Raw genomic sequence first — 22,779 nt, forward strand, 5'->3', positions numbered from 1 at the left:
ATATGAAATGCTGTACGTTGATTCTCATTACATATTAAAGGAGTATTCCAACCCTAATTAACTTTTCTCCTATTCACAGGATAGGGGAAAAGTGTTTGATTGCACAGTGTCCGACCACTGGGCCTCCCCACGATCTCCAGAATGGTGCCCCTTTGTTTTAAATGAAGCAGTCAATTGGCTCCATAAACAACGAATAGAGACTTGGCACATGTTCTGACCTGCCATTATATTGAGGGAAAAAGATTTGGGACATCATTCTGGAGAACGGGGGGGGGGGGGGGGGGGGGGGGACTAGGCACCAGTAAGACCCCTCCAATCTCACATTCATCCCTTACTTTGGGTAAGGAAGAAGTTCAATTAAGTTTTTCTTTGCAAGTAATTGGTATGTTAATATGTAATCAGTTTCTTATAATACTAGCTTAACAAAAATTTTTTTATGTTAATATACCACCAGGAATTTGGTAAAGTTCTACTTGTGAGAAATGCAGACTCTATATTTGAGGAGCTGGAACATCATCAGTTGGTCTTGACAAGCATACAGCCCTATGCAGAAGCTGGATCCTTCCTTGATGATGTAACAAAATGGCAGAAGAAGTTACAAGTCATTGAGACAACAGTTCATCTATGGCTGTCTGTGCAGGAGAAGTGGGCTCAGATGGAAGAGGTTTATTTTATTATCTCTTTTAATCAAATTGTCCTTTATTGAGATTACCTTAATTTAAATAAGGGCAACTATGGCAACCATTATGCCACATATTTGTATCAATTCATTCTTCATTGTTTTTCTCTATATGCTCTAGTAGTCTACTAGAGAATATCAAAATAATAATAATAATAATGATAATGTATACCATCTACAAGTATGTAGAGTGTCCAACCTGTTAGTGCCATAGCAGGGGTGGGGTGCAAAATTTAAAGGCAGTGAGTACATAGACCAGAAAGAAGGGAATGCAGAATGGGTCGCATAACTGCTGGAGCTTATATACCTCTTACTTCACCCGATTAAGCATCTTCTATGCCTTTCTTGACACCAACCATTAATAAAAAGCCAGCCTCCTCCAGTTCTCTATATGCAAAGCTTTTGGACCCAGCCTGGCAAATTTGTATTGAGCAGCCATACATACAGGAGTAGGAAGTTCAGGAATAGACAGGAGTCCCTGCTTCTGTTTTACATTCCACAAAATGCTATGCTGGCAGCGTAGCCCACCATGGAAACAGAGTAGTGCCACCAGTTATGTTGATGGCTGTTACATCTGTATAGCATGTCTGAACTCAGCACCGTTACAGACAAAAAAGCTAAAGTAAAACAAGTACTCAAGGAACAGAGCTAGTGGCTTTCTTCACAGGACAGGTAATCAGATATATATTTATAGCAAGTGTATTATTACTGTAATATTTTAAGTGGTTGCAAGGTGACTGTGTTGGATTACAGTCTTCTTCTGCAATCTGATACAAGCCACCCACTGGACAAGTGCACAGCTCAGGGTAAGTGGTGCAATACTTGCCTTGCACTTGCATTGGTGCCCCTGCTATGCCATTCCAACGTGTGGCTAAACAGCTGTTCCACATCTACAACTCCCAGTATGCAGAGGAGCCATAGGTTGAAAGCCACCCCTATGGTAAATCTTGGGACTCTCTCTATTTAAATGTGTACAGAGTATTTATATGTATACACCATCACTCTCCAGCATATACAGTATTTGTGTTTTTAATTATTTTCTTTTACTTTCTACAGGTTTTCTCTACATTAGCTTTCCGTGTAGCCATGCCCCGAGAAGCCAATCTGTTTGCTGATGTGAATAACCATTTTTGTCGGCTAATGAAATCAGTTGAGGAGAATCCAAACATATTGCAGAACTGCACACGAAGAGGTGACCGGGTTGATCCACATTGTCTTTCATTTACTCTTTACCTCAGAATCTATGCAGATGCTGATGCAGAAAATATGTACCATACCATTTTATTATTAGAGCTGTTGGGATGTGTCTGGTTGTAATGGAATGATGTAAATCTGGGCCAGCACATAAATGTCTACTGCATTTATGAACTATTCAATGGTGTCTAAAGCTCAACATACTTTTTAAACAAACATTCACCTATGATAAGTATCAGGTTTATACATGTTTTCAGCATTTTTATGTAAATAAGGACATTTACAGCGTAAAAAATGAATAGGATAACAATGGATGCATTAAAGGGGTACTCCGGAGGAAAAAACATTTTTTAATCAACTAGTGCCAGAAAGTTAAACAGATTTGTAAATGACTTCTATTAAAAAATCTTTACCCTTCCATTATTTTTTAGCAGCTGTATGCTACAGAAGAAATTATTTTCTTTTTTAATTTCTTTCTTGTCTTGACCACAGTGCTCTCTGCTGACACCTCTGTCCGTAACAGGAACTGTCCAGAGCAGAAGAAAATCCCCATTGCAAACCTGTGCTGCTCTGGACAGTTCCTGACATGGACAGAGGTGTCAGCAGAGAGCACTGTGGACAAGACAAAAAAGAAATTAAAAAAGAAAAGAATTTCCTCTGTAGCACACAGCCGCTAAAAAGTACTGGAAGGGTAAAGATTTTTTAATAGAAGTAATTTACAAATCTGTTTAACTTTCTGGCACCAGTTGATTTAAAACAAAAAATTTTTCCACCGGAGTACCCCTTTTAAAGAAAAAAATACATAAGAACTGGGCAACCTTTTGACATGATGTTTTGGGATTTTTTTTGCCAGGTTTGCAGTCTCTGCTAGAGATGCTGAACTATAAACTTGAACGCTGTCAACGGGCTGTCCGACTTCATTTGGAACAGAAGCGACAGGTTTTTCCAAGGTTCTTTTTCTTATCCTTGGAAGATACACTCAACATTGTGTGTTATGGTATGTATGTGTGTCATTTATAGTGCTTTTCGTATATTTCATTATTTATGTGGCAGTTTCATTATTTATGCATCAACACATTTGTGTCAACATGAATATATCACATCCAAATACCAGGACAGATTTGTTTATAGAAAGCCAGTCAACCTGTGACTCCCTTTCAAACAAGGCATTGTTATTTATTTATTAATTTTTTTTTTTACAAATCCATGATCTGGGGACAGGTTTCATTCAAAATCTAAATATGTTGTTTAGTTAAAGTGGCAGGCATTAAATGATCAGAAGGATTTCCTTGGACTTCTACGACAAGATGAAAATTTAAAATACAGTAGAATTGATTTCAATGAATATTCAATCCCTGCTTCTCACAATTGGAAGCCAACTAAAACAACCTAATACATTTCCATGAGGATGCTTATGTTTAGGCTCTGAGGTTTAGTAAATAGATAAACCAATAAATATATAAATAAAATGAATGCTACAGGACAGAACATAATTAATCCCATCCTTATTACCAAGAAAGAGAACACCGTCTCTAGTACTGGCTATGTGATAGAATACAGAGGGGAGTTATTAATGGTACATTCTCTGACTGGGTCACTCATAATAATGCGGACAGTTTTGGGCCTATTTCCTTATTATATTTATCAATGAACTTGTGTAGAGCGATTACACAGCAAATTATGAAGCTCTGCAGATGATACTAAACTGTGTAAAGTGATTGTCACAATATAGGACAGTGCACTGTTACACAAAGGGTATGCTCACACGGGCGGATTACCTCCGTATATGCTGTGGAAAATCCGCAGTGGATTTTGCTACCATTGATTCAATGGGTCAGAAGAAAATCCGCATTAGAGGCGGATTGCAGATTTTCCTTCTGACCCAATGAAGTCATTGGTAGCAAAATTCTCTGCAGATTTTCCGCAGCAAATATGCTGTGGAAATTCCGCAGGTAATCTGATCATGTTCACAAGGGTCAGATTATGAGCACGTCACCCACTGTGGGTTTGATACGGTTTTTCTCAGCAGATTTTCTACAGTGGAAAATCTGCAGCAGACCACATTGAGGTCAATGTCATATGCTGCAGAGTAGAAGTGTCATTCATATTCTTTCTTGTAGCACACACATTACTATGTAAAAGTAAAGCTATTCATGGTGCTGAGTTTCTGTTTTCAGTTTCAGAAACCAGTATTACTGTTCTGCTATAACAGGTTTGGTCTAGTACAGATACTAGGCGGTATGTTGAATATTCAAATGATCCCATAAAATATCAATTTTAAGATAGTAGTTGCTTGTTGTCTAATCTCAGCACTGTTTATCCGGGATGGAATGATAATTCTTCTTACAATGAGAGAAGCCTTTAAAGCTCAGGCCACCAGGTGCTTCTAAATTTTAACTGACAATAAAGCCAATCTGTCTGTGATCTGATATCAGTGGTTTATTGTTCCGAGCAGCATGATCTTCATCAAACTGCACATATTTTATTCCTTCTGTAGCTTTCCCAGCATTTAATTCTCTCTAGTTCTCAAGCAGAAACATAAATAAAGCATCAAAGGCATCTCAGGTCACTCTGGAGTTACATATGTTAATTTGTAATTCAGGATGTTCCCTCCTCAGCGTTTGCAGCAAATTCCCGCTAGCTTTATCTGTTGGATCCTGACAACAAACTCTGCATGTGCACAAACAACAGCTGATGGTGTCAGCGGGGCAACAGAATGCTTCAGCATGTTCACATTGGTGATCTGTCAGTCACAATACTCTATCTTTCAATCTAATATGATTATCAACAATGGGATTCTGTCAATTACTGATCCATCTTTCTAATGTTATTATGAACGATGGGGTATCATGCGGTATACTACTTTTGGCATGATGCTATACTAAGCATATGTTATTCATTTTCTACCTGCATGGAGCTGACTATATAATTCTTTCTTTAACCCCTTAAGGACGCAGCACTTTTTCACCTTAAGGACTGAGCCCTTTTTCGCAATTCTGACCACCGTCACTTTACGAATTAATAACGCGAAAATGCTTTTACCGAATATTCTGATTCTGAGATAGTTTTTTCGTGACATATTCTACTTTATTTTGATGGTAAATTTTCGGCGTTAATTGCATCCTTTTTTGGTGAAAATTGCCAAAATTTCATGAAAATTTAGAAAATTTTGCATTTTTCTAACTTGGAAGCTCTCTAATTGTAAGGAAAATGGATATTCCAAATACATTTTATTTTTCTTCACAAATACTTTTCTTTATGTTGGCATCATAAAATGGACATACTTTTGCTTTTTGAAAAAATTAGAGGGCTTCAAAGTAGAGCAGCAATTTTCAAAAATGTCATGAAAATTGCAAAATCTGAAGGGACAGATGTTACAGAACTACAACTCCCAGCATGCCTGGGTAGTCGAGGCATGCTGAGAGTTGTAGTTTGGCAACATCTGGAAGGCTACTGTTTGGGCACCACTGTAACAGTGGTCTCCAAACTGTGACCCTCCAGATGTTGCAAAACTACAACTCCCAGCATGCCCAGACAGCCTTTGGCTGTCTGGGCATGCTGGGAGTTGCAGTTTGGCCCCCCCTAGTGGTTGCCACTGTAAAGATCGATTTACTTTCACTTTCAATTCCCCCCCCCCTCCACTGTCGATTCCCTACCTGAGCAAATATCCAGCAGGCTCCAGTGAAGATCCCAGGTCCCCAGGCATCTTCTCCTGCAGGTACGGCCTCCATCTTCTTCCCAGAGCCCCTCGACATCCAGGGGTGGGCAGAACAGGGGGGTTGCCATGGCAACCCCCTGTCCTGCGCTGCCATTGGTCAGAACTCCGTTCTGAGTAATGGCAGGGGATAGGAGGAGATCACAGCTTTGCGACCTCACTCCTATCCTTTAGGCTGATCGGGGCTGTTGCTGACAGCTCCGATCAGCCCTATTTTCCGGGTGATCGGGTCACCAGAGACCCGATCAGCCCGGAATTGGAGAAAATCGCATGTCTGAATTGACATGCGATTTTCTCCGATCGCCGACATGGGGGGGGGGGGTCTCAGGACCCCCCTGGGCGATGTGCCAGGGTGCCTGCTGAATGATAGAGGAGCACAGAGGAGTACTATCAGACAGGAGAGAGCACAGAGGAGTACTATCAGACAGGAGAGAGCACAGAGGAGTGCTATCAGACAGGAGAGAGCACAGAGGAGTACTATCAGACAGGAGAGAGCACAGAGGAGTCCTATCAGACTGGAGAGAGCACAGAGGAGTGCTGTCAGACAGGAGAGAGCACATAGGAGTACTATCAGACAGGAGAGAGCACAGAGGAGTACTATCAGACAGGAGAGAGCACAGAGGAGTACTATCAGACAGGAGAGAGCACAGAGGAGTCCTATCAGACAGGAGAGAGCACACAGGAGTCCTATCAGACAGGAGAGGGCACAGAGGAGTACTATCAGACAGGAGAGAGCACAGAGGAGTCCTATCAGAAAGGAGAAAGCACAGAGGAGTACTATCAGACAGGAGAGAGCACAGAGGAGTCCTATCAGACAGGAGAGAGCACAGAGGAGTACTATCAGACAGGAGAGAGCACAGAGGAGTGCTATCAGACAGGAGAGAGCACAGAGGAGTGCTATCAGACAGGAGAGAGCACAGAGGAGTGCTATCAGACAGGAGAGAGCACAGAGGAGTCCTATCAGACAGAAGAGGGCACAGAGGAGTACTATCAGACAGGAGAGAGCACAGAGGAGTCCTATCAGACAGGAGAGAGTACAGAGGAGTGCTATCAGACAGGAGAGAGCACAGAGGAGTACTATCAGACAGGAGAGCACAGAGGAGTCCTATCAGACAGGAGAGAGTACAGAGGAATACTTACTGGACTTTGTCCATGCCTGTGCTTCAGCTTGGACAAAGCCATGATTTTATAAGCCATGATTTCAATAAAAAGGAAATACAATTTTCTTATGAAGTATACTAGAAAGGTTAATGTGTTGTCAATATGTACAACATATAAAAAGTTTTTGAATCTGACAATGCCCATTTAAGAACAGTGTTTCCCAACCTGGGTGCCTCCAACTGTTGCAAAACAACAACTCCCATCATGCACTGACTGCCTCTGGTTTTCTGGGCATGCTGAAAGTTGTAGTTTTGCAACAGCTTAATTGTTGGGAAACTGTTTTAGGGTACGTTCCCACACGGCGTATTTTGCTGCGTATTTGCTGCGTATTTGGTGCTGCGTATTTTCCTACCCATTGACTTCAACAGAGAAAATAAAATACGCAGCAGCAAATACGCAGCAAATACGCCGTGTGGGAATGTACCCTTAGAATTTATTGTTGGGAATACTGTTGTAGAATCTACAGGGTGGGCCATTTATATGGATGCACCTTAATAAAATGGGAATGGTTGGTGATATCAACTTCCTGTTTGTGGCAGATTAGTATATGTGAGGGGGGAAACTTTTCAAGATGGGTGGTGACCATAGCGGCCATTTTGAAGTCGGCCATTTTGAATCTAACTTTTGTTTTTTCAATAGGAAGAGGTTCATGTGACATATCAAACTTATTAGAAATTTCACAAGAAAAACAATGATGTGCTTGGTTTTAACGTAACTTTATTCTTTCATGAGTTATTTACAAGTTTCCGATCACTTATAAAATGTGTTCAATGTGCTGCCCATTGTGTTGGATTGTCAATGCGACCCTCTTCTCCCACTCTTCACACACTGATAGCAACACCACAGGAGAAATGCTAGCGCAGGCTTCTAGTATCTGTAGTTTGGGGTGCTGCACATCCCGTATCTTCACAGCATAGACAATTGCCTCCAGATGACCCAAAGATAAAAATCGAAGGGGGTCAGATCGGGAGACCTTGGGGGCCATTCAACTTGCCCACGACGACCAATCCACTTTTCAGGAAACTGTTCATCTAGAAGTGCTCAGACCTGACACCCATAGCAAGATGGTGCACCACCACATTATGGGTATCAGGTCCGAGCATTCCTAGATGAACAGTTTGACCCCCAATCTGACCCCCTTAGACTTTTATCTTTGGGGTCATCTGAAGGCAATTGTCTATGCTGTGAAGATACGAGATGTTCAGCACCTGAAACTACGGATACTGGAAGCCTGTGCTAGCATTTCTCCTGCGGTGTTGCTATCAGTGTGTGAAGAGTGGGAGAAGAGGGTTGCATTGACAATGGGCAGCACATTGAACACATTTTATAAGTGGTCAGAAACTTGTAAATAACTCATGAAAGAATAAAGTTACGTTAAAACCAAGGACATTGTTGTTTTTCTTGTGAAATTCCCAAAAAGTTTGATGTGACCCTCTTCCTATTGAAAAAACAAAAGTTGGATTCAGAATGGCTGACTTCAAAATGGCCGCCATGCTCGCCACCCCTCTTGAAAAGTTTCCCCCCTCACATGTACTAATGTGCCACAAAAAGGAAGTTAATATCACCAACTATTCCCACTTTATTAAGGTGTATAAATATAAATGGCCCACCCTGTATTTAGGATTATCCCAGCTGTATTGTATTGAGTAAATCTTTTTATACTAAATATAAGGGGAAGGCAGAAAAGGAAGTTGCCAAGGGCAGTTGCAAATTTTGTTTAATTTAGTAGAAGCAACTTGAATTTATGACGTGTTTATTAGTAAAAGGATTGCTTGGATAGATCTCCAAATAAAACTGAGTTGCTTATTATCTGGGTATTATAGTTTCCATTGTTGGTAGAACAGCTATTGCAGTCATGGCCGTAAATGTTGGTACCCCTGAAATTTTTCAAGAAAATTAATTTAACTATTTCTCACAGAAAAGGATTTCAGTAACACATGTTTTGCTATACACCTGTTTATTCCATTTGTGTGTATTGGAACTAAACCAAAAAAGGGAGGAAAAAAAGCAAGTTAGACATAATGTCACACCAAACTCCAAAAATGGGCTGGACAAAATTATTGGCACCCTTTCAAAATTGTGTATGAATAAGATTGTTTTAAGCATGTGATGCTCCTTTAAACTCACCTGGGGCAAGTAACAGGTGTGGGCAATATGAAAATCACACCTAAAAGCAGATAAAAAGGAGAGAAGTTCACTTAGTCTTTGCATTGTGTGTCTGTGTGTGCCACTTTAAGCATGGACAACAGAAAGAGGAGAAGAGAACTGTCTGAGGACTTGAGAACCAAAATTGTGGAAAAATATCAACATGAGTTACTGCAATCCTTTTCCGTGAGAAAAACTTCATTTTCTTGAAAAATTTCAGGGGTGCCAAAATTTACGCCCATGACTGTATATAATTGTAACAAGTTCCAATGGATCCCACTAGGAGAGGGGGTTCATGGCCCCTCCCTAGGTGAGTGTTTGTTTGGGCTTACGTTTCCAGACCATTATTTTAAATGGTTTTATTTCTTTTTTCTTCCTTCCCCCTCTTCTGCATAGTTATATGTGTATATTTAATAAATTTTGTATACTTATTTAATATGTGTGTGTTGGTGTGCTGATGTATATTCAGTGTTTTCCCTTTTCTTCTTTATTGTTATATTGCATACTCTTTAATACACTGATCAGCACCCACAATTGTTTACTAGATTGAGCCCCCTTTTTCTTACATATGCCAATGGATCCCACTGACTTGACTGACTTGTAGTGGGTCCAACATCTTCCTTTTATTTAGTTTTAAGCCAGGCAGAATTAAACAACAAGGTACCATATTCCGCCCATTGGGTCTACGGTATATGAAAAACCACTGTAAACCTATTATCTTGGCATGCCTAGTGCAAAGTAATATGTGTTTGTTTATAACAGGATATGACCTGAATGTTATAAGTGGCCATATCATGAAGATATTCAAGCATGTGCAAAGTCTTATTTATCAAGAAAACTCTCAGGAAGATTGCCATCAGATTTTAGGTGTAAGAAGCTTTTTAGGAGAGGAGCTACATTTTACCAAGGTAAGTAACACAAATGTTTGCAATATATTTTAGCTGTGAGTGTATAGAGTGAATAGAGTTTCCCTTTGGTTCAACAAACATCAACAGTGACACAGTATGATGGATGTATTGCTGTCTGACACAAATCAGATCAAACAAATACACCATTTATTTTATGGGCTTGACATGTCATCTTGCATTATTTATTTGTTTGGAAAGTTAAAACATTCCTTTTTTTCTAATATGTTTTTTTATTTTCTGATTGGAATTTTTTTTGATAATTGATTTTCTGTATATGAATATAGAGGTGACCTTTAACAATAGACTACACTGCTTTTAACAATAGACTACACTAAATATCAATTTCCCTAAGGGCATAAGAGGCCCACTAAACTATAATGAACTTAACCCCAGGGCCATAGCCCAGGGTATAACACCCTTATTGATATACCCTTAAAATGTAACTTTTATTGGGCACCAAGATAAAATAAAACCCAGAAGAGAATTAAAACATATTCCGGTAGGGCCAGTGAACTGTATATGTATTGGAGATATATACTCCAGTAAAGAATACACAGGTACTGCAGATACCTAATGTCCCACTGGATAATGTTTAAAATGTAACACTATATTGCCAGCCTCTACATGTTTCGCTGTTACAATGGCTTTCTCAAGAGGCAGAACAGAAAGTGTAAGCCTACTGTGTGCCCAGGGTAAAAAAATGCTAAGTTTCAAGATTTTCGTTTAAAAAAAATGTATTAAAAAAGTGTGCAAAATTTTTTCAAAAATGCATAAAAACAACATAAAAATGTATGTAAACATAAAAATGTATGTAAACAGTAGACGATGATGACACCATTTCTTTAGGCACCGAAAGGATGTTGGGGCTCAGCAATCAATAAACAATTAGGGATTCTACAAAATTTGCTGAAAACTGCTAAACACACTAGGCACACAGAAACACAAGAATTAAAGCGCACAACCAAATGTATGTGATATGAAAAAAGAGGTTTCACCATTTATTAAACATGAATGCAACAGACACTGAAAATGTTTAAAGCATTTAAAATAGTCCTAGAAAAAAAAAGACATGGGCTAATGTACAACAAGGGGTGTACTATGCACACCCTCTGAGGTACACATGGCCCTATAGTGTTAGATACATGCAACGTGAACCGTAAGCCAGGAAAATTATTATTAGAAAAAATTAATATTAAAAGTATGCTTAACACAAAAATAGGCACAAGTATGCAGATCAGCTAGAGCAAGATATAATAAAAATACAATAGCTGACTATGAGAGACACTCAGAAAACAGGCTGCAAATCATCACCCATCACCCACCCAAATAAGGCAATAATTATAATTAGTGCAAGACCTGTCTTTTCACTATTTTCTTTGGGAGTTTTGTTCACATTATTATTTTGGTCCTTACTGCTGGACCCATTATTGTAAAAGTAGCTAGTGTTCATACCATCTTCAAATAAGTAAAGGGCGATCATGATGATAAAGACAAGGACCAGTGTACCCCCTGCAAACCCATGTGTTCCATTCCTCACAGGAACATCAAGGGACTATAGGGCCGTGTGTACAGGTGAAACTCAAAAAATTAGAATATCAAAGTTCATTTATATCAGTAATGCAACTTAAAAGGTGAAACTAATATATGAGAGAGACTCATTACATGCAAAGCAAGCTATTTCAAGCCGTGATTTGTCATAATTGTGATGATTATGGCTTAAAGCCCATGAAAACCCCAAATCCCCAATACATTATATGATTTGGGGAGCCATGTCATCTGCTGTGTTGGTCCACTGTGCTTCATTAAGTCCAGAGTCAACGCATCCGTCTACCAGGAGATTATGGAGCGCTTCATGCTTCCTTTCCTTTTAAGCTGCATTAGTGAAATGCAATGGACTTTTGCACGATATTCAAATTTTTCCAGTTTCACCTGTACCTCAGAAAGTGTGCCTAGTGCTTCCTCCATGTTGTAGATTAACCTGTGTCGTTTTTCTAGGGGTATTTTAAATGCTTTCAACCATCGCATTGTCTCTTGTATACATAAATGGTGAAACCCCTTTCTTTTTTCATATGACATACATTTAGGTGTGCACTTTATTTCTTTTTCTGTTTGCCTAGTGTGTGCAATTTCTTTAATCATTGTGTGGTGGCCCAGTAGGGAGGTGTTACGCCGTACTCTTACTGCCATCAGGCAGCTGCCCTTCAGTGTCCCCTGGGCCCCCCTTGCATCTGTCCCCCATGTAAATATGTTTATTATGTATTATACTATGTAATATGTGAAGAAAGCATTGTCACTTTAAGTCTGTTTACCATGTGAGTTGTCATGTGATTGTTACCCAGGAGGTATCAGTGACCAGGTGACATAAGTATGACCAATGGGATCCCCCCAGAGCCTCTCCCATAAAAGCCCTGGGTAGAGCCTTTGCTCTCTCTCTCTCTTGCTTCCTGCTGAGGTCCAGTCAAGTAATGCCTACGTGTGTGTCCAGAATCATAGGAGGCCTCAAGTCCAGTCTGCAGCCACAAGCTACAAACCTGCAAACCACAGTCACAGTCTTGTCAGTCATCAGTCACCAGTCAAGTCAGTCACAGTCATCATTTGTCAACTCAACGTGGCCTGCATTAAATTGACCCCATCTACTACAAGTCCCAGCAAGCTCTTAAGGTCTCTGAGTCACTGGTCACCTCCGTGGGCCTTGCTGAACTGTATAGACTTTTCCACCTCAGTAAAGCTACCGTTATCCGTAACTTGGTGTTGAAGTCATTATTGCCCCCGTGCCTAGCCCAGGATCCAGCAGTAGATCTTCGGGTGGTATAGAGGATAAACCATGCTCTGACGTCACGAATACAAAGGGTTAATGCCATCTGCCCCTAGGGTAATTCCATCTGCCCTTTCCATCACACCCCATACCACAATTGTAAGTTAGGGCTCCATTGGAAAATTCTTGAAATGTTAGCTCTAAATCATGCTCAGGACTCAAGTGTCAAGGAAGCGTTGTTAAGCCACAGCACGCACACCTCCTCCCTCTCCCACCCCTGCCTTTCTTGACTGATTGACATGCAGTCAAGGTATGCATGCTGTAGCTTTTCAAAGCCTCCTTGACACATGAGCCCTGACTATGATATAGAGTCGACAGATTCCCTTTAGGGTATGGTCCGATGTAGCGCTTACGCAACATATTTCACGCTGCTCAAAATCATCTGCAGCAGCAGAAAATACACTGCATATTCTCAGATGATCATACACACAGGGCTAGCCAGCAGCTAGCCACATGTTACAGCCATGCTGGCATGCGGCTCCGCCTCCAATCTTCACTGAGAACGCAGGGCTGTGTGTATGATCATTTGAGAATGCATAGCGTATTTACCACTGCTGCAGATGATTTTGCGCAGGATGAAATACGCTGCGTAAGCCCTACGTGGGACTACCGTTAAAGAAGAAAAAAATTATCTTGCAAACTCTTGCTCGACCAACAAGATCTGTTAAAAAAGAAAAAAAATTACTAACGTCTATGTGAAAATCTCAGGAAATATTCCTTTAGGGTCTATTTACACGTACAGTATCCTGCACAGATTTGATGCGCAGGATTTCAAGCTGTGTTCAGTCATTCAGTTAACATTGAGATCTGCAGTAGAAAATCCTGCGCATCAAATCTGCGCAGAATACTGTACGTGTGAATAGACCATTAAGCTACAGCTTTGTTAACAGAAGTTTTGCTAGTTCACAGTGTGGTGTAGATGTTTTATTAAAGACATCACTTAAATAAAATAACGTTATTCTGATCAAAGGAGATGTCAGTATGATTACAAACATCCTGCTGAGATGCTTAGAAAACTCCTGACCAGTGCCTAGTTGGTAACCTGCTTTCTGTGTTATTGCAGCCTCTTGAATGTAGCGGCCCTGTGGAGAATTGGCTTCCACAGCTTGTAAACAGCATAAAAGAATCTCTTCAACATCACCTGTGGGCAGCAATGGAGAACTCAAATGTAGTTATAACAAGGAGAAAAGAGATACATAGTGCTGGGGCACGGCGGGTGGTGATAAACAAAACTGTGCCCAAAGATGAAGCTGCAGCAGAAAAGAGAAGTATGCAAAAGTTACCGGTTTCAAATCAAATTTGCAAACCTTTATTATACTATTTATATTACCTTATAGTGGATGTTAACTAGAACTTTTTGGTGACTTTTCTGTAAATTATAACTGCGAAATCAGTGGTCTCCAACTTGCGGACCTCCAGATGTTGCAAAACTACAACTCCCAGCATGCCCGGACAGCCAGCGGCTGTTCGGGCATGCTGAGAGTTGTAGTTTGGCAACATCTGGAGGTCCGCAAGTTGGAGGCCACTGTGCTAAATGAATTTAAAGTATTTAAATAAGTCTGCCCCATTCCCTTGTCAATCAGACTCTGTAATAGCTTGGGAAAGGTGTAATACATGACATTATATATACTGTACTTTTTCATTTGCTTCAACTGATTTAGGACATTTGATTTCCAATAATATTATAATGAGAGTGAGGAAAAACAACCTCTATATAAAACCCCTTACTGGTATACCGGTCAGTTATGGGAAGTATTAGTAGTTCTTTGAATGTTATCTTTAGGAAGCAGTGATCCTCAAAGGGGTACTCCGGTGGAACACAAATGTTTTCAAATCAAATGGTGCCAGATTTGTTAATTATTTCTGTTTAAAATTATTAATCCTTCCAGTACTTATCAGCTGCTATATACTATAGAGAACATTGTGCAGTTCTTTCCAGTCTGACCACAGTGCTTTCTGCTGACACCTCTGTTCGTCGCAGGAGAAGTTTGCTATTGGGATTTGCTCCTACACTGGACAGTTCCTGACACAGACAGAGGCATCAGCAGAGAGCACTGTGGTCAGACTGAAAAGAACTATACATTTTCTCTGTAGTATAGAGCAGCTGATAAGTACTAGAAGGGTTAAGATTTTTAAATAGAAGACATTTACAAATCGAGTTGATTTAAACATTGGTTTTCCACCGGAGTACCCCTTTAAAGCCTAGTGGATCCTTGTCTAGCTGTTCAGGTTGCACATATGGTATGTCTGCCTTTGCCCCATGATTGTGAACTATTGGTAACAAAGGACTAGTAGTTAACAGTATTCATCAGATGCTAACCTAAGTTCAGTCTTGCATTCACAAGCTATTGATAAGATAAGGTGTCTTCTTCATAAATGCAACAGAAAATGGTCAATACTATAATGCATCATGAAGTTCAGACAATGTTCTGTAAAGAATATACAAAAAAAGAGTGGGGCAGATTTATTAATGCATTTATACAAATTTAATGGCATAAATCCAACTTAAAAGATGGCATATGGGCATAAAACTATATTTATTACGTACCATGTGCTCCTTTATTGATATGTTAGAATCTGGTCTAGCCTGGTGTTTTATAAACCCCTGCAGCATCTTCTGGTGTCACGTTTTTCTGTATATTACTGCTTATATTGGGGATGTGTATGTAAATAAATAATCTTGTAATTATTCACAGTGAAACCAAAAGATCCCCTCTATAAGGAGACCACCATACATTATGCATAGTAGTCATTTCTTTGAGAAGAACACCTCCATAGAAGACCACTTTTCCATGCGATTTGGAGTGGTTCTCAAATTGATTTTGCTGTATAATGTTTTATTACAAATGTACTTTAAAAGACATTTTGTTTTTGAATACAAGTCTGATAATATCATTCCCACAGCCACCGAGCACTTTCTTTTTCTTGAATTCCAATTACATTTTCAGAGATGAGTATATCCTCGAAGGAAGAAAGTCTTTCCGTAAAATCTGGAGACGATGACGGCCAAGAATCCAAGCACTGGGTCCTCAATAAACTGAGTGATGTGGCATATCTTTATACTCAGATAAAGTTCTGCCAAGAATATAATGGAGACAAGGAACATTCTAAAGACACTGTACAGGTATTGATCAATCTGCACTTCAGCACCAAGGAACCTTTGAGCCCTATCCTCACTGCTGAATCTCCGCTCGAAAATATTCTCAGGGCAGAGGTCTGTCTCAATAGACTGCAATGGAGTAATTCTGCTCAAAGAATGAACATGTTTGCTCCAGAAATTTTGCAAGTGTCCACTGAGCAGCAGAATCCATTGAAAACAATGGGACTCTGTTGCAAGCAGAATTCCGCAGCAGAATTCTGCAGCAGAATTCTGCCGGCTGGATTTCAGCAGTGTGGACGGCATTTTTATTTTATTTTTATTTTTTATAGTTCAGTAAGGTGTTCTATTAAAGTCTACGGAGAAGCAGCTGTGGGGGAAATAGATAAGAAAGAGGGAAATGTGTATTGTGAAAACTGAATGATTTAATCTTTTTACAATTCATTAATAATAATAACAACTCTGTTTCGCCTAATAAAAAACAAGGAATCTGCTTGTTTAAAACGTATTTATTTACTGTAGTGAATGTCTGTGAACTGTTTTGAAGTTTGCAAATGTTGGCGTACACCATGTCAGAAAGTGTTCAATGCATGCATATCCTGTGGAATAAATTTGCATGTTTTCAAAAGTGGTGCAGGCGCGCTACTTTTTACATGGTGTGTGCCAAAATTCTAAGCTGTGCAACAGACAATGCAAGTTTTTTAGTGATTTTAGAATCAGTAATATGTGTGCCAAAATATGTGCCAGGAAACAGTAACGTGTTTGTTTATGCTGTGGGAAAGGTTTTCATGCATGAAGTAATGACCTTCTCTGTGAACAAGTGGGGTTTTTCAGGAAAATGATATTACACTGATAAAAACTTTTCAATTATATAGTGAAAATGCAATTCACCCTCAATTCTTGGTGAATTCCTTTAATTTGTTATCATTTTATCTATCTGTCATTTCAGAGAGTATAATTATCCAGGTGTGTGTGTGTGTGTGTGTGTGTGTGTGTGTGTGTGTGTGTATATATATATATATATATATATATATATATATCTTGCTCAAAAAAATAAAGGGAACACTTAAACAACACAATGTAATGCCGAGTCAATCACACTTCTGTGAAATAAACACTGATTGACAATCAATTTCACATGTTGTTGTGCCGGTGGAAATTTTAGGCAATTAGCAAGGCACCCCCAATAAAGGAATGCTTCTGCTGGTGGTGACCACAAACCACTTCTCAGTTCCTCTGCTTCCTGGCTGATCTTTTTGTCACTTTTATATGCTGGCGGTGCTTTCACTCGAGTGGTAGCATGAGACGGAGTCTACAACTAACACAAGTGGCTCAGGTAGTGCAGCTCATCCAGGATGGCACATCAATGCGAACTGTGGCAAGAAGGTTTTGCTGTGTCTGGCAACGTTGTGTCCAGAGCATGGAGGCGCTACAAGGAGACAGGCCAGTACTTCAGGAGACGTGGAGGACCGCTGCAGCAGGACCGCTACCTCCGCCTTTGTGCAAGGAGGAGCAATTTCACAGCCCTGCAAAATGACCTCCAGCAGGCCACAAATGTGCATGTGTCCACTCAAACAGTCAGAAACAGACTCCACGAGGGTGGTATGAGGGTCTGACATCCATAGGTGGGATTTTTGCTTTCTGCCCAACACCGAGCAGGACGTTTGGCATTTGCCAGAGAACACCAAGATTGGCACATTCGCCACTGGCGCCCTGTGCTCTTCACAGATTAAAGCAGGTTCACACTGAGCACAAGTGACAGAGTCTGGAGATGCCGTGGAGAACATTCTGCTGCCTGCAACATCCTCCAGCATGACCAGTTTTTCGGTGGGTCAGTAATGGTGTGGGGTGGCATTTCTTTGGGGGGGGCCACACAGCCCTCCATGTGCTTGCCAGAGATAGCCTGACTGCCATTAGATACCGAGATGAGATCCTCAGGCCCCTTGTGAGACCATATGCTGGTGTGATTGGCCCTGGGTTCCTCCTAATGCAAGACAATGCTAGACATCATGTGGCTGGAGTGTGTCAGCAGTTAATGCAAGAGGAAGGCATTGATGCCATGGACTGGCCCGCCCGTTCCCCAGACCTGAATCCAATTGAGCACATCTGGGACATCATGTCTCGCTCCATCCACCAATGCCACGTTGCACCACAGACTATCCAGGAGTTGGCGGATGCTTTAGTCCAGGTCTGGAAGGACATCCCTCAGGAGACCATCCACCACCTCATCAGGAGCGTTCACAGGCTTTGTAGGGAGGTCATACGGGCATGTGGAGGCCACACACTACTGAGCCTCATTTTGACTTGTTTTAAGGACATTACATCAAAGTTTGATCAGCCTGTAGTGTGGTTTTCCATTTTGATTTTGAGTGTGACTCCATAGCCAGACCTCCATGGGTTGATAAATTTGATTTCCATTGATAATTTTTGTGTGATTTTGTTGTCAGCACATTCAACTAGGTAAATACGAAAGTATTTCATATGATTAGTTCATTCATTCAGATCTAGGATGTCTTATCTTAGTGTTCCCTTAATTTTTTTGAGCAGTGTATATACATACTCTATACATACAATGATGGTTTTATCAGTTGGGCCTGTATTCCTTTTTAGCTTTCAATAGAAAAGCAGTTTGTTTTGGGTCACTTTATATTTTGATATAGGTATATGTTGTTATGCCTATGTACAAAGAAAATCCTGAGTAGGCTCACAACTTCTAGGGGAAGAGACTGAGTCAACCATTAGTAGTACATGTGTTCTAGATTCCACATTGAAATTCAGTTTATGTAGAAGTCCCAAAGGGCTGTCTGTGAAAAATTGTTTGAAAGTAGATTTTAATCTGGAAACGACAAACAGCCCATGACTCTGCAGAGGTTTAAACTCAAGCAGTCTGGTCACAGGTAATAGATTATCATCATCTTAGTGTTTACAGAATTAGATTTTTAGATACGATCTGCCTCTTTAACTCAGCCACCTATAGTCATACTTATTGAAAATTGTGACCTCGGGTCATCTACTAGCTCTTTCATATGGCTACTGACAGATTTAATGATTTTTCCAGTAATTCATTTGGACAAAATAATGTAATTTCCCTTATATCACAGCAATAACACCTGAAATCTATTAATCATAGCCAACACATATGTAAGATAAATATTCCCCCCTAAGGACATTGTGGATAACCTTTTTAGAAATAGTATAATAAGTAAAAGAATATCTGGAACCTTTGCAATGCATATCCCCACAGAATAATATTCAACTGTCATTAACATTTTTAAAATAGCACTCGGGAAAGGCCTATGTACAGCCTGAGTTTATAGCCAGTAACATATTATGTTATTACATGTGCATGAAACAAAAGCCTAGTCAGCACAAAGGCAGCATTGATGAAAGGAGGCCACTGATAGATAATGGTATCCACATTTCACTTGCATGGATTTTTTACCTGCGGTTGGAAATAATCAGTCGCCATCTGACTTTGACTTTACATTTCTGTATACATCATTATCAGGTTAGTCTCTGTGTTCTCCATTGGGCTATTTAGCCTTTAAAGGAGACCTCCTACCAAATTATGAAATATGTCAGTACTCATCTAAATCTAAAAAATATTTGTCAACAAAATGGCTCAGATTTATCTACGGTATTTGCGATAACAACTAATCACAGCTCAGCTTTCACATCTAAGGCTGGGTTCACATTGCCGTTGTGTACAGTCTCGATCTGCATTCTTTTGGCTTTTTTTGTTTATGCAGGATGGCCCCCTAAATGGGTTGGAGCACAACTGATTCCACCGCATCACCACTGGCTCCTGACGGATCCCTTTGACTTGAATAGGGACCATTGGGGATCCAGTAATTTACCCAAGAAAAAAAATAGTGCATGCGCTATTTTTTTCTCTGCTAAGCTCCCATCGTTTTGACGGAATTGCTCACAGATGGCAATGTGAAGTTAGCCTTAATGAGCTCTGGTAAAATGAAGCTGAGCTGTGATTGGTTGTTATAGACAAAACCAGACAGTTTTGGTTTTAGGCAGATTTACACATTTCTGCAACATAAAAACTGTTCCATTTATCTAAATAGGAATATTTCTCATGAATGGGACAGTTGAAGAAATTTCTGAAATTAATCTGCCACGTGTAAATTCACCCTTAGACTTTATGCTTCATTACCTATTTGGGTGAGGCTGTGATAAATCACTGATGAAAGGCAATGTATTCTAGAGAAAGGCAATGTATTCTGGAAATTGTAATATTGAGCTACTTAACCAGGAAGTTGTTAATGCTGATATTGTCTGAAAGGTGGTACATATCCACAAAACAAAAAAATGCTTGGTGATTTTAGAACTGTGCCAGCCAGGTAAGCAATGCTATATGCTTCTGCAACTATTTTATTTTATTACATTTTTTCTTACCTGATGACGGAATGCCCCTTTAAAGAGGAGCTTTGATCAGTATGAAAAAAAGTGTCCTGATTGTAGTGCTCTTTTTATTTTTCTATTTTGTTTTGGTGCCCCTATTCCCAAGATATAGGACTTTAACTATTTGGTTGACTGTCTGCACTTTAAAATGGGCATCAACTTTATTTATTTAAAAAAAAAAAGGGTATGATTCATGCCTCCCCAACCTGAGGTTATAGGAACAAAAAATAGCATTGGAATTAGGGCACCCAAGGCTACAAAATGGTTTAATAACTGTTTTTTTATTTTTTATTCTGGTCACAGGTTTTGGTCACATTGTCTAACTCACTGTTACTCAGTTTCAGTACTCTCAGGAATCAAAGTAACATAGTGGTAATAAGGGTTATATAGGATCAATACTACATGGCAACTTTCTTGTAGAATTTGTATGGACTGTACATAAGTATCACAACTGAGCCCTGTGAATAGGGCTAAGCTGCAATACTAGTCAGAAAGACATATGATACTGAAGGAGCAGCCATATATTGCTGACCATAAACAACTCCATTAAAAGGAGCCTAGAGTGCTTATTATATGATTTCTTATGAAAGATTATGGTGTAGAGTAATAAATAGCCTGACTATGTGTTAGCGAACACAGTCCTATCACAATCCATAATGAATGCTAACCTATATCTTGATTTAGTGATTTCTAGCTGTATGTATAACTACACAGAACAATATGATGCAGCACGCTACAAGGTTGCAGAAAATGGTGGTTTATTCCATCATGTGCATAGACAACGTTTCGCCTCTCTCACACTGGCTTTTTCAAGTGAAACTTGAAAAAGCCAGTGTGAGACTGGCGAAACGTTATCTATGTACATGATGGAATAAACCACCATTTTCTGCAACCTTGTGGCGTGCTGCATCATATTGTTCTGTGTACTGATTGAGGAACCAGTGGACCCAGGTTCCAAGTATGCGGGCACCCCGACTTCTTATTTTCTTTTGGACTTTGGTTGTGCCGTTTCTATTTGTTCTGTATGTATAACTATATATTTAAAAATGTGTATAGGTAGATGCAACCCCACAATAGGGACAAAAGTATTACTGCCAGACGAGTACTAATGTGAAAAAGGTTGTGTATCACATACAACCTGCGAACAATGTATAAAGTGGGGGTACACTTTCCTCAAGTCTGGGCTTGATTATCAACAATAAATGGGTGTATATAAAATATATGTAAAAAATTATGTAGAGCCAGTGAATTAATTTAAAACAATTTATTATTACAATGATAGTGCTTGTGGTGTCCTTTGTAGGGCCCTTACATCGAACTCACCACGAAAAGCAAGGTAGTGAATGTATAAAATATTCATACAATGAAATAAAATAGACATATAATATACAGGGTAAAAAAAAGTGCTGGTATCCCAGTGTGGCAAAGAGTCTGTAGCGCTTATAGATGTATGCACGGAGATCGTGCCTTCTATGGTTGATTACAAATAGTCTGAGTAGCAATGTCTCTATATAGCTCGTATCTGGTCAGGATACTGCATGTGGCAGTGTGTTGGTAAGGGGCTAAAATCAATGTGCTCTGCGGCGCTGGGGTTTCCTTTTGTGTATCCCACTCTACTCTGGCGGTACAGGGATAGAGATGAGTGAGTGGGGTTTGGCAAACCCAACGATCTTTACCATCATTCACCGTATCGCATGAAATTTGCCGGAGCACGCTTCCGTGGTTGTACGCATCCCGCCTGCCAGTGGACATCTCCCCAGCGAAAACCTTTTTCCGGCAACCAGGCTCCAGGACATTGCTGGTAAGAGGCACAGTGTGCCAAATCCCCAAAACCACTCAAAACTTTCCCTGTGCCGCCGGGGTAGAGTGGTCCACATTTGAGGGGCCTCCAGTGCTGCAGAACGCTGCCTCATGCACCCACAGGATTACAATTAAGAGACTACCTATATCCCACTCACCAATCTCTATCCCTGTACCGCCAGAGTAGAGTGGGATACACACAAGGAAACCCCAGCGCCGCAGAACGTATTGATTTTTAACCCCTTACCAACACGCTGCCGCATGCAGTATCCTGACCAGATACGAGCTATACAGAGACATTGCTACTCAGACTATTTGTAATCAACCATACAAGGCACGATCTCCGTGCTTACATCTATAAGCGCTACAGACTATTTGCCACACTGGGATACCAGCACTTTTTTACCCTGTATATTATATGTCTATTTTATTTTATATTATTTCATTGTATGAATATTTTATACATTCACTACCTTGCTTATCATGGTGAGTCCGATGTAAGGGCCCTACAAAGGACACCACAAGCACTATCATTGTAATAATAAATTGTTTTAAATTAATTCACTGGATCTACATCATTTTTTACATATATTTTGAATTTTATATACACCCATTTATTGGTGACAATCAAGCCCAGACTTGAGGAAAGTGTACCCCCACTTTATACATAACTATATATTTGCCACTATGCCTCCAAGAAAAGGTAAATTGAGACATAGGACAGTTCTTAAATATTTTGCTGCATGCTTGGGGTGTAACCCATTGAGGCAAAGGCAAAGAAACACCCTCTCTTTAGGGGCATCTAGCATTTGTAGGACCTGCCTCCATGGTAGGTATGACACTGCCTTGAAA

At 40.0% G+C, this 22,779-nt stretch overlaps 1 protein-coding gene across 2 annotated transcripts in view; it reads left to right on the forward strand.

Annotated features, from left to right (window-relative positions):
• The window catches only part of LOC130355786 (uncharacterized), a 477,167-nt gene that overhangs the window by 86,195 nt on the left and 368,193 nt on the right, over positions 1-22,779 (forward strand). For both annotated transcript variants that reach the window (XM_056556452.1, XM_056556451.1), the window contains 6 exons: positions 455-664; positions 1,736-1,871; positions 2,727-2,870; positions 9,657-9,802; positions 13,681-13,885; positions 15,566-15,741. In XM_056556452.1, coding sequence (XP_056412427.1) covers positions 455-664; positions 1,736-1,871; positions 2,727-2,870; positions 9,657-9,802; positions 13,681-13,885; positions 15,566-15,741 — 1,017 coding nt within the window. The remainder of the gene's footprint in view (positions 1-454; positions 665-1,735; positions 1,872-2,726; positions 2,871-9,656; positions 9,803-13,680; positions 13,886-15,565; positions 15,742-22,779) is intronic.

Source organism: Hyla sarda, chromosome 2 (assembly GCF_029499605.1).
Source record: "Hyla sarda isolate aHylSar1 chromosome 2, aHylSar1.hap1, whole genome shotgun sequence".
NCBI classification, from domain to species: Eukaryota; Metazoa; Chordata; class Amphibia; order Anura; family Hylidae; genus Hyla; species Hyla sarda.